Genomic DNA, 13,378 nt, shown 5'->3' on the forward strand with positions numbered 1-13,378 from the left:
TGGCTGTAACATTACTTAATGATGTAGTTTTGAAAAACTATTGAAGAAAAAGTCAAGCTTGTCTGTAAGAAGGCTACTAAAATTCTTTTCAGGTCTTCAGAAAAACTGTGTTTGCAATGTAATTCTTTAAGACTACTTAAGACTAAGACCACTTAAAATGATAATGAATTTTTCAGGTCTCAAAGTAGAGCCTTCCATGTCCTGGTTACTGACCAATGTGGCATTTTTATTTGAGTGAGCAATTCCAAAGATGTGTTTTCTAGGTGGTACTCATTTTAGTTCTGAAGCTTTTAACAAAAACGTATATAAAAGATGCTTCTACAGCATAGTAATAGTAAATGTGGTATTTTCAGGCAAGCACACCAAATTCTACTATGCTGATGACTCTGAACTTCCATGTTAATAAGAAAGCTCCCTGTTGATGTTTGTTGGTACTCAAATTTGTAAAGCTGTACCTTAACGTATTTTAGTATCTAATTGCACATTTCTACGTAGCAGCCTTACAGAATTACACTGAACAATGCTATGAAGCAGTACTACACAAGAAATGTAGTGAACAGTATTTCAGAACCTAACTTGATTCATTTTAATTTTCTAGTTACACTGGAGAATATACCATTTTGCCAAGTGCAACCCACAACTCTGTATTTTACTTTCTTTGGTATGCTCTGGGCTTTTTACAGTTTTTTTTTAAAACTTCCATTGAAGTGAAGTGTATCCTTCCAGTAGTAAAGATTGCAGAATTTAAAGATGATGAAGAGTCTCATCTGACAGGGAGCAGCTACTCTTGTTTTCCAATGCTTTCTCCAGAGTGTTTCAAGTGATGGAATCTTATAATTTGTCTTAGACAACTTTCACTATGATATGTATGTTTAATTAAATGGGGGGGGGGGAGAAAGTCTATGCTTATGGGTATGTAACTTCAGGTGGATGGAGTTGAACTGAATGTACATAAAATTTGGACAGCTCCCCCACTAAGCTACCAGGAAATGTATTTATCAATGCCTGATTTTCTTAATCCTGATCTTTATAAAGTACAACACTTGCTTCTACTAACAATTTGGTTCAAGAGATTAAATTAATTGTGGCTGAGGAATTCCTTGCTACAACATTCAGAGGTGCACTTTTTGGACTTCTTTGAATTAGCAAATTCAGAGCAATGCTACTGACTTCACTGGTTTTACAGAAGATTTGTGGGCTTCATCAAAGATCAGGATCAAGCCTCAAGATTTTTCTGCCCTACAGAGCTATATTCTTCATCTTTCCTGAGTTACAGAACCAGCTCTACTCTGCTGCAAAGCTCAAAAGTAGCAGATACTCTCCTTCAGTATGTAATTTGGTTATCTGAGTTGAAAGTGGAGATACTTCAGGCAAGAAGTTACTAGTGCCTCTGTGGAGCATTTAGATATTGAAATCTTGCTACACGTTGCTTAGAATGGTATAGGATCTAATTATGGGAATGACAGATCTCCACATAAAGCCCATTTTTTGTTCTGCTTTTGTGTGGAAAGGCAAACTGAAGACCAAACTGGTCTGGTTGAGGACTTCTGAATCCTCTTTTGTTAGTTTTGTTCTCTAAAATTTGAAGCATCGCTCCTTCTCCCTGCAAGGTGCCCAAGGCAGATGGCCATCCTTCCTGTCTGAACGGTGACGGGGTTTCTCCAGGCTGTGGCAAAAATGTTGTTCCATAGGACCATCAAGTCAAGGAGGACGCGTGAAGGGACCTTCCACCACTGTCTTCTAAGACAAAGCTTAGCAAGTAACTACAACAGAATGCAAGTTTGGTCAATTTAAGAATTCAGCAGAGAGGCTTCTACTGTACCTAGCAGATCGGAACTTGAGCTCATGGTAACATTGCACAAAGCTGTGATAAATGAAAGTGATCGGCAAGGCTAATAAAACGATGCCACTAACCACACAAATTCCTCCAAGAATCCTTCCTGGTACAGTGATGGGACACATGTCACCATAACCAACCGTGGTCATCGAGATGATCACCCACCAACAAGCAGCAGGAATGCTGGCATAATCCTTATTCTTTGTTCCCAAGTCCAGCCCATTTTCAAGAAGCTGGGAAAGTGCACTGAAAATTGCCATAGCAACACAGATAAAGACAAGTAGCATCACCATCTCTCTGTAACAACGCTTCAGAGTCAGACCAAGCGTTTGAAGGCCAATGAAATGACGAGCCAGTTTAATCACCCAGAAAATCCTCATCATTCTTAAGACCCTCAAGGTAACTCCAGCCCTCTGAAGCTGTGAATTTTCCCCTGTGAAAACTGTCATTAGAACAGAGATGTAGTAAGGAGTAATTGCCAGTAAATCAATGATGTTGAGGGGTCTTCTGACAAACTCACACTTGTTTTTGGAGACGATGAACCTCACAATGCACTCTGCAGTGAACCAGCCTATGCAGATAGCTTCAATTATCCTGTCAAAAGAAACAGAGTACAGTATTTATGTCCTGTGCAAAAGCTTTAGTGGATGTTTGGTTTGTTCACAGATATTACCAAATTGACACTCAAACCATCACAAACGACAAACAGAAAGCCACACAATTCTTATCCTACGCATGTAGCACCAGATTTCAGCAATTAACCTGAGGATCTAGTGAGGAGTTTAAACTGATCATTGCTGAGAACTCATTCACTAACGATTTTCTTTTAAATTATAGATTGCTACTAGTCCTAATATTGGGCAAATATGCCTACAAAAACTGGAACCCCACAGGAAACAGTATGGCACTGATGCCAATGTGTAACATTATCTATAACACAGGTGTATTTTGGTTTGGTTTTTGTTGTTGTTGTTGTTGTTTGGGTTTTGGAGGATTTTGTTCTTTTTTTTTAGCTTGTTTTAAATCTGTGAAGCTTGATCTACTTGGGAATGCCAAGGTCTGTGGGTCAGTGAACTGCCTGGTTATGAACAGCAATGCTGTTTATGAACCAGACTGCTAAACTGAAATGGAAGTGAAGAGGGAGTAGGCAGAAATCAGCTTTTGCATTGGATAATTCATGCAAATTGGCTCTTCGGGAACCAACATAAACCAGTCTGTCTGTCTGATTTGCATCCCAAAAAGGGGCTTACCTTGAACTATATTCAGAACTTTATAGGTATTGCCATTAAATACAGATGGTATTTCACTTTTCGTCATTGAGTACACAAATAAGCTTGTGTCCTCCTGCTCTGCATTACTAAATTTTTTCTTTTGTTTTAAATGTAACTCCACCTAAACTGTGTTGCAACAAAAATGTCAGGGTAATAGGCAAGATCATCTTCTTGCCAATACAAATAATGGCCTTAAGAAAAGAAATCCTGGAAGGTCATTTCAGTATGTTCTTATATATTCTCAAGTCCCAGTGCAATGAATGTGACTTGAGACTATCTCAACTTGAAACCAAGGAAGATAGAAACAGAAGATGAAAATGTTGCTCTAAGATTATTTAATGATTGTTGTGCATGTAGTCTCAAATCTCCCATCTGAAAATAACCCTTTTCTTAAGAATTCAGAATGTGCTCACTTATTTAATACAGAAGAGAATGGAAGCTAATATGTCCCTCTTTCTTTTTTTGTTTATCTTTTTTCACCAACAGTTTGAGCAAAGAAAAAGCCAATCACCAATGCCTTCTCATACCGACAGGTCTGAAACCAAACTGACCTGAGATTGGGGGTTTGAAAATCCTATATAGAGCCAGAGCTTTTTTGTTACTGCAGGGATCCTAACAAGGTACTGTCTGTAGAAATGTAATGATTTGCAAGTCCTAATGCAACTGTCATTTCAAACCTAAACTTCTGCTTCTCTAACATATCTGCATAACTTTGTTCCATTTCTGAAATCTATTATTATTAAGACAACGGCCTGTTGGAAAGACAGTATTCTTCCGTAACTGCTGTAATTATACTAAGAGACTCTATAAACTAACTTTCATAGAAGTGTCATACACTAAAGTTTTATTTATTTTTTATTAATTTCATTTTATTCATTCATTCAACTTTAATTTTATACTAAAAAATGGAGGAAACAGTTAACGGTCAGTAGATGCAAAGTTGTAAGGTACACTGTAATTCCAGCCACAGCAAATTTAAATGAACATAAATTAATTACTTACTGAAATAGTTATTCAAATAAAAGCAGACCTTGGTTTTTTTTGTTTCATGAATAACAACGAAAGTTCTTGTAAGCAAGTGGCCTTTTCCCCATAAAGGGCTTCTAAAACACTTTGTTCTTGTTAGTACCTCTTGATGGAAAGACCTGTGAATTTCAAAAATAGCTTGCTTTTAAGAATTATATGTTCTCTTAAAGCTTTTCAAAATAATGGTGCTTCTTTTAATAATGACAGTGAGTGATAACTACCTCAGATGCAATTTAATTTCTTTTAAAAAATGCTCAGATCATAATGTCTTCTAAACAAAAGTCATGTACGGAATATATGAAAGTTATTGTACAAATGTGGGTTATTGTTCTTTATGTTGGAAAAAAAAAGTCAAGAAAGAAATGTTAATGGATAAGTTCTCTTAAATCTTTTTTACATATGATGAGGAAACACCTAAGACTCTCCCTAGTAAAATCAGTCAAATAGCAAGATCATGGTAATGGACACACCGGTAAAGTCTGAATGTACCTATATGTTGGCTAGTTGAGATCTCATGTAATGGTTAGAAGGAAACTGGCATCTGCAAAGTTGCAGCCAGGAATATTCAACAATTCCAACAGACTCTGTTTCATTACATTTTGTGAGATTTCTGTGGTAATGCTGCCTGTATCCTATGACATGGAGCATTTAAATGAAAAAGCAATTAGTAACTATATAATTTAAAGCTTTTTAACTCGTTATTTCCTCCTGATGCCTCCTGATGATGCTGGAAATGTGATTCCTCCATAACCAGGCAGGTTATATCTGAGTTGAGCTTTAAGGAAGTTAGGTCCTAATCACTGTAATTCAGTAGAAGTCTTCTTTATGAATCAACATTGATTCAGTGGTCCGGTATAACTTTGGGGAATAGTTGTGCAAGTGAAAATCCATGAAATGTAATCAATCTGTTGTTTGACTCTGGCAGTTCCCAGCACAAGAGATATCGTAAATCAGCTATACTTCAGCAGGAAGGACTGAAGAAGCCTTTTATTGTAGAATGGACTTGAAGAGCACTAACGAACATCACTGATACAAAAATGACAAAGCAAGATCAAGATAGTGGGAGATGCATTACTGCCGCTCCATTACATACTGCATTTCCACTTCTCCACTCTACATTTCTCCTTCCTTCTCATCAATTATACGCATCCTGGCTAGGGAGAAGATAAGGAAGAAAAGTGTCCCTTATTTTTTATTTTCCTCTCCTTACTCCTTAGCCATCAGAGAAACCTTTTTCAATTCCGTCTTGTCACTCCTTTTTGCCTGTGTAGATGTATTCCAGCAGTACTGGTGAATCATGTAAAAGTAAGTGCTTTGGTGAGAAGAATGGAAACCTCTAGCCTGTTGGGAAATCTAGAATGCTTTATACTATGTTTCCGCTTTCAGATCAAGTCTCCCTCTCCTTGTAGTGACTTATCTTTATCACTAACTTTGTTAATAGATAAATAACATCTAATAAGGAAAGCAAATATAACAGTAGTCAAGAGAACTTAACTGAGTATGAAGTTAAAACCAAATAAAAGGCATGCACTCGGATGACTAAAGTTACTGTATAATCTGTAATCAATTCTTAAAATATGTACTGCATATCGACAGGACAGCCTGCCTTTTATTGCCTATTCCTGGAATAATGCTGTATTAAAATTCTATAACTATATAAGTAAATCATAAGCTTTATTTGGTAAAATGTAGTACCCATTTCATAAACTTCCATCACAGTTTTTAGTTGTTTTTTTTTCCCCCATCAGTTCAGTTTTAAAATAGCTGGTATTCAAAAAGGAGAAGGAAAATTAAAAACAAACTCATGAAGTATTTCCTTGAAGAGTCCCCCCAAAAAATTATAAATAATGAGAGAAAATACTAAGTCCTAATACTAAGTCCTAATTTTTGTTCAGTTACAGACTACTTCTGCTCAAACTTACTGTTCATTGCCTCTGACCTAAGCTCATGAAAGAGGTTTTTTTCCTAAAATGTTAAGCCTCTTGGTACTTAACAGGCTTTCAAAATTGCTCTAATGAGTCTTTTGTCCATAAACTGAAAATCAAGCCTTTATGAGCCTCGTTTCTACTGTAATCCCATCACTGTTCAATTTTCTGTTCCATTTGATAACTTCCTTTCAGAGTAAGCTATTTTATGTACAATGAGTTAAACCACTTCAGAAATTATTTTTTCAGTCACTAACAAGACTAGTTTGTTATTACTAAAAAAATAATATTGTGAGTGTCTTAGAATATTTAAACTTAGCGTTATTCTTTGCCCCAGCGTGCCAATTTGTATATCTGCAACATCCCCTGGTGAGTTGGTTGAAATTGAGCCAAAATATTCGTTAGTGGCACTATTATCTATTAAGCTTGTAAATAAAACATACACATCAACGGGACACACGAGGAAAACAGATGATATGATTAAAGACGGTATATGACAGGATTAAAGATTAAAGTCTGTCAGCACTGATTTGGTAAATTGTTGCTAAAGCTTATTTCCATGTAAAGCACATTAAACGTGAAAAACGTCCAAGCAGAAGCCAGAATGATCAAATTCCAGCTCAGGAAGACTCCTAGACATTTCAGCAAAGGTCTTTTTTTTTTTTTTAATCCTTTTGAAATCAACAGGGTTTTAGTCTCACTACAAACTGTAGAGTAAGGGCCACAGAACAGCTGGTTTCTCTGCATTAAAAACCTCACTGGCTTTTTTCCATTCTGTCCCTGCTTTGGTAGCAATAATGTATCTTGATGCATTAAACTCCGGTGCCTTATGTAGGAGGCTGTAATGACCCAGCACTCCTCAGGGAAGGGGCAAATGCCTTCCACAGCTCTCGGGGGATACCTAGTTATGGACATCTCGAGCCCTGAGGTCCTCAGCATCTTTTCTATATGGTTTGAACACAAGTGGCACCTAGCCCTGGTGAGTTCGCTAAGGTTCTCCTGTGGCCAGGCAGTGACACATGTCTGTTCTGTGTGTTATCTCTATTTTACAAAAAGCTTGTAAATTCATTAGAAAAATCCACATCCATGTTTTTAGCTTAGGTCTGCAGTTCTATCCTTTACCTTCAGCCTACTGTTTTAACTTAGCAAAAATGCCGTGTTCAGGTTAGATCTTATCCACGGAAGAAATTTTGTTGTTGTTGTTTTTTTTTTTAACAGATGTTGGATGTGAGCATTTGGGTGTTCTGAAATTCCACCACCATACAGGAATAATAGTTTTTGTCTGTCTAAAATTCAAATGCTACTTTTTAAGCTGATGTTTTGCAGAGATGGAAAAAAAGCCCACTGGCATCTGTTGAGAGATGCTGTTTGGAGAAGTTACTGTGTTTATTTGCTTTTGCTTAAGAACATATCAATCATATAGGCTTGATAATTGAGTGATTCTTTCAATATAAATTTAATCATGACTAGTAAGTGGGAAAGGGGCAACAGTCTCTCCCTTGTGCTAACAAGCTACTCGTATTTAGCGTTAGAAAAATAGTTGAAAGGCAGGCGGATAGAACTGTGCTGGCAGTTAAGTCGAGCAGCTCCAAGTGACTTCCTATTACAGGCTTGAGAAGCTCTCCCCAAGAGATGATGCTTACGATCAGTTTATGGACGGGTCCCTGATCAGAGACTTGCAGCATGCATCTGTTGGCACAGTTCAGAGGAGAGCAAAGATGACTTGAAATTGCCAGAAGCAACAGAAGGGGAGACAGGTGTCCCTGCTGTCTGCTCCTAAACTGTGCAAATCTGAAGCAAATCTCTAGCTCTGGTAAGTGAAACGTGCCAAGGCAGGGAAGAGAACAAAATCTTAATATGAAAAAAAAATTAATAACTCATCCCTCATCCTGAGAACGGACCTGGGGAAGGCAATCCCTCTGCAAATCAGGGAATTATATTGTCAGTGTCAGTAAGATCTGTGAAATTCAGAGGTCAGATTCCACATCCCTCTCTCCTTAAAAATGCTCACTCATATGGCATTCTCTGTTGCCCTCCAAAGGGTGTTACCCCAAAGGATCAGAAATAGCCATAGGCTGTTCATCCTTTGACAGTGTGGTCACCAAGAAATGTCATAACAACGTAACGGTTTCTGAGAAGAGTTCGGTGGACTCAATTCCTCCTCTGGTGAAGAGGTGTTCATGTAAGAAAAGTAAACACAGCTGGTATTAGTTGGCAGCCGCAGTAACCCTCACTGCAAACCTCATTAAAGAGGCTGATTTTGTAAATTACGGAGTCAGTGACCCCCTCACTTCTAGAGATGATGTCCAGCTGTCGTGGAGACACTAGTAGAGCTGTTTTTGCTACAGCTGCCCAAAGCGGTTCTGTGGATGGTTAGCACAGTTCAGCCACAGAAGTTATCTGCATGGCACGTTCCCAAGCCATAGGTAACATCAAATAAAGGACACGGGTTTTTATCAGTAAGCATGTGAGAGACTAAAAATATTAAAGTTGCTGAATTTTACGAGTTATATCTCACCTCTTCTAAGCAGTGACTTAGGCTGATCTGAGTAGTTGGTTACATCTGAAATCTACAGCCTAAGGACTTCTAGATAAGCGCATTCAATTTTAATTTCTAAAACGTTTTAAAATGTGGTTTTAGAATAATGTAAAGTCTTCATACTAGTAATTACAGTGCCATGTGAGTCAAAACTCACTTACATACAGCATTAATGTCACAATTTCTCTTGACAAAAAAAAAAAAAATCGTATTATTATGCCAATATAGAATTTCTTTATTTTTATGAGGAACTCTGGTTAATAAACAAAAGACAGAATTTGGCTTCAAATTTTTAAATGTATCTGGAACTAGTGGCCAGATTTTTAAAAGCCTTCTCACCTAAGATGGGCAGTGTTGCCAGAGGATGCAATCCCAGACACTCCTGTGTGATTTCTGTGGTCAGACTTTCAAATAAGCTACTTAGGTTTTGAAAACCTAACTAACTTTAAATGAAATAAGTACAAAGAAAAGAAAAGAAAATATAAACAAATAAAGGGAAAGAAGGTCAGATGACAACTGGGCATGTTAGGTCAACTCCTATGGCATGTGTAAGTAGTTGTAACTGAACTGGACCACTCACTTAAAAGCAACTGTAGCTCACACCTTTTTTTTTCAGATGTAACAAGCTTTTTAGTCATGATGCAGCATATGCAATAAAGAAAGGAGTGGCTCCGGTAAGAGAACAAGGCCACCTCAGCAGATGACCAGCTGTGGACAGAAAGGAACACATTTGCATCTGTTCTCCATGTGTTTGCCATTAAATTGCTGTCAGTTCCCATGCAGTGACAGGACATGGGTTAAGTCACACATGAAACTAATCAGCCTTTATTGGTGTTTATAAGCAGCAGACTTTTGCAAGAAACTGTTCAGCCACCACTTTTATGGTTCCTTCTCTTTTTCTTTTTTTTTGTTGCAATTCCACAGAGTACGACAACCGGTACTGAAGAAACTCACCCTACCATTGGGGGTGGTTTTAAAAGCACCATTCACTGCCCTCTGAAGTGCTTGGCTACACTGTCCCTTAGAAACACTTCAAACACTTTGTGTACACTATACAATCATTCAGAAGAGTAGAATTACGTATGTATGTAATACACACACATGCTTGAAGACAAAGGCACTATGAAAGAAAAATTACTTATTGACTTGCTTTGTTCCTCTGCAAGTTGAACTCTTTCAGTAAGAGAAAAATGGTTGTTGACTGCCACACCATGAAGATGAGAACCAAGATATGACCGATGTCGTTAATGCTACAGTGGTGTTGCATCTATTTTCCCCTGTGTAGCGGGAGTATCTAAGCCATTTGCTGCCTTAGAAAAAGATCACCCAGAGGATCCATCCTTTGAAATAACCTTGCAAAGCTTAGGTTCTTCCAATTATAAAGCCTTACTTATAAGAACAACTTTTGACATATCTGAATCTAAGCAGGAGTAAACAGCTTCTCAATCTGCATCTGCTTTATTTTGTTCTTTGGCTCAACTACAATCAGAAATATAGGTGCAGTTTTCCATTAAGCTAATGGAAACTCTGAAAATACTTTCCAAGGAATTAATTTGGCTACTAACATATAATATATCACATTCCAATTAACTCTATAGTAAAAGATGATGATTTCATAATGACAAGGCTGGGATTTCACTGTAGGGCCCCTCTAGCAGAGCAGAAGCTGAAAACTTTTTGTTGAATATCCCGTCTGCTTTAAAAGAAGGAAGCTAGCAAATACAGGAAATGTTTACTTCTTTCTTTGTAAGTCAGTCTTACGTACAGGAGAAACCCTACCAGAGTGGTCTTGATTCTGTTCTCTAGGGAACAGGAGAGAGAGAGAGCACAACAATACTTAAGTCAGCAGAGTTGCATCGATGTAACCCTAAGCTGAGGTCACAAAGAAGATGACAAAGGCATTGTTCTTACTAGTATGGCTCAGGATGGAGCCTTACACCCGACACGTCCTGGTTTCTGCAACTGTTTTGCAATGTTTAGTGTGCTAACACATGTTTTGCCTACAGGAAATGTATAAACAGCTGTGACATTTGTACGCTGGGGTGCTTACATGATGCATGTGCAAGAGCTTAGTGCTCAGCCCAACCATCTCCTGTGCTCCTCACACAGAGAACATGAGATGCGAAAAAGATCGGGGGTAAGGCAGCTCCCACATACAAGATTTGGGAAGAGCAGAACCATAACAGGCACACCCGATCTGCTCCAGCAGAAGGACCTGTAGGAACACTCACAGAGTACATACAGGATCGGGCTTTTTGCAAAGGAAAAGAGAAGGGAACTGCATTTTTTCAGGGTTTTATTTCCCTTTTTTCCACACAACTGTAAGGCCCAATATGATTTTCCGAGCGTTTGAACTTCTCTAGGTGGGTAAGGAGTCCCGTGGCTCCTCAAAAAGTGGGGAGGGGGGATGTGGAATGAGAGCTCCAAGATCCCGCACGGACGGCAGCAACCTCACGGAGAAGGGGAGCCGGATTCCGACAGCACCTGCCCGGGACCCCGGGCTGCCGGACCGCGGCCGCTCCCCGCCCGCGGAGCCCGCTCTCTCCACACAACCTCCACACCCCGGCTCCCCAGTTCGGGGTCGCGGTTTTAAAGGCGCACAGGCGATGTCGGCCGGCGGCGGCTACAGCTACGGACCGTCGGGACAAGGGGCGGGACACACTGGACGGGACACACGGGGACCGGACAGCGGGAAAATAAAGGATCCTCCTACCCTGAGGGCTCCCTCACTGACTCTGCTGTGTACCTGCTCTGCTCCTCCACGCTGCGGTTCTCCGGCGCCCGCCACTCGGGCAGGGTGCTGGCGCACAGCACCACCATGGACACGATGACGAAGAGGATGGAGACGGTGGCCAGGACCTGGGCGGCCAGGGAAGACGTGGGCTCCTCGAAAGTCCTCCTCATCCTCTCCAGCCACTTCCCACCCTCGGCTCCCGCCGGCCGCCGGCCCTTGTCCTGGGGGGCACCGGCCGCTTCCCCCGGCGGCTCCTCCGCCGCGTAGTAGGTGCACGTCTCGGACATGCGGTCGTCGAGGCGGCGCTGGCAGCAGTAGTCGAGGTGGGAGCCCTCCAGCCCCCAGTAGATCATCTCGTTGTAGAAGGAGAGCTCGCACATGTGGGGCACGAAGCGCAGGTGGCCGTGCCGCACGTACAGCATGATGAAGCCGAAGGCCTCCGAGTGCCGGTCGAAGAAGTACTCGTTGCGCTCCCGGTCGTAGTCGTCGCACACCTCCAGCACGTCCTGCTCCGAGAGGCAGCCGTGCAGACGGCTCACCCGCCGCAGCGGGAAATCCTTCAGCACCTCCCGGGAGAAGGAGTACCGGGTGCCCCCGACGTTCAACACCACCGAGGGGCCGCGGCCAAAGTTCATGGCTTGGACGGGACGGAGGAGGGGAATGGCGGGCAGGGCTGGGCAGGGCGGCGGAGGCTGCCCCGGCTCCGGCTCTGCTCGCACCGCCGGCGGCTCCCGCTGGGCGACGGGGCGAGAAGGCGGGAGAGGCGCAGGAGACGGGGCGCGGCGGAGGCTGCGCGTCCGTCGTCCGCCCCCCCGCTCCCTCCCGCGGCGCTGCCGCTCGCAGGTGCGGCCGCGGGCTCAGCGCCCGCGGGCGGGCGTCTCCGCGGGGTCCCGCCGAAGCGGGGGCGCGGCCGCGGGCATGGCGGGGCCGGGGAGCTCCGCGCCCGCCGCCGCTCCGCTCCACCGGTGCCGGATCGGAGGCGAGCGGGAGGCGGCGCGGCAGCGGCGGGGTGGGGACACGCCTCCTCCCCCGCCCGCGCACATGGCGGAGCGCAGCGCAGCGCGGGGGGCGCTTGCTGCCCCGCCCGGTCCCTCCGAGGACCCCTCCGGGCAGAAGGCGTCAGCTGTGCCGGGGGCGAACGCGTCCTCCCTAGCCCCGGTGCCCGCCCCGCGAAATGGCACTTAGGCGAAGTTGTCCGCTACCCCCAAGTAACACTCTGGGGGTGTTTACCCCCTCTCCCCCTCCAAAAAAAAAAAAAAAAAGGAAGTGAAGCGTTTGAGCTCGCGCCTCGCTGGAGGCACGGCAGGGCGGCCGTCGGGCTTTCCAGGAAAAGCCCAGTTTCCTTTGAAAGTTGGTCCCCCACGCACCCCCGTGCACTCCTGGGTGAGGAGACACCTTTTTTCCCCCTCCTCATGCAGTGTACGGACACCAGGAAGAGTCAGGTGCCGTCGGCAGAGCCTTCCTCCCTGCTTCTGCCCACCTCTGCCTCACGTCTGTACTCCTGCAGCTTCCTACACCCATCTACACTATTAAAACATCCATTAGCCGGCACGACCCTGTCTGCTCTCTAAAGCCTTGGTTCCGTTCGGTTGCATTATGTACAGGGAGTTCATTTCCACTACTGATTTTCTTTCTTTTTTTTTTTTTTTTTTTTTTTTTTTAACTCTAATACGACAATTCTCCAGGCTGAGGTATTTTCTAGGCTCATTTACATCTGGAGCATCATGGGGTGAAACCACCCAAGACACAGTTCTCCCTTCCAGTGAGATGCTGACAGTTGCCAACGTGCCTCCATCTGTCGGGAGAAAGGGCAGGTGAGTACACCCTCTCGAAACTAGTGCCAAAGATTGGTCACTCAGAAGGAAATCCAGGTTAAACCAGTGTCCCCGTTCTTTGTCGCTCGAGACAGATGTACTGGTCTTTATGGGTTGAGTGTTTTGTTTTGGTTTGGTTTTTTTTGTTTGCGTTGCTGCCGTGTTACTTTCTCAGCTGAGATCTGTAAGGCACATTTAGGTGTCTCAAAATAAATGGATAGTCATCAAATTG

General features: G+C 42.7%; 1 protein-coding gene across 1 annotated transcript; it reads right to left on the bottom strand.

The window, feature by feature from the left end:
- Nucleotides 1-899: 899 nt before the first annotated feature.
- Nucleotides 900-12,102, bottom strand: KCNG3 (potassium voltage-gated channel modifier subfamily G member 3). The gene is made up of 2 exons (XM_010116516.2): nt 11,312-12,102; nt 900-2,431 (listed from the first exon to the last, which is right to left on the bottom strand). The coding sequence occupies exons 1-2, from the start codon at nt 11,965-11,967 to the stop codon at nt 1,786-1,788; spliced, it is 1,302 nt and encodes a 433-aa protein (XP_010114818.2). The 5' UTR covers nt 11,968-12,102; the 3' UTR covers nt 900-1,785.
- Between the last annotated feature and the right edge of the window lie 1,276 nt (nt 12,103-13,378).

The sequence above is a fragment of the Chlamydotis macqueenii genome, chromosome 3, assembly GCF_036417535.1.
Source record: "Chlamydotis macqueenii isolate bChlMac1 chromosome 3, bChlMac1.mat, whole genome shotgun sequence".
Classification (NCBI taxonomy): domain Eukaryota; kingdom Metazoa; phylum Chordata; class Aves; order Otidiformes; family Otididae; genus Chlamydotis; species Chlamydotis macqueenii.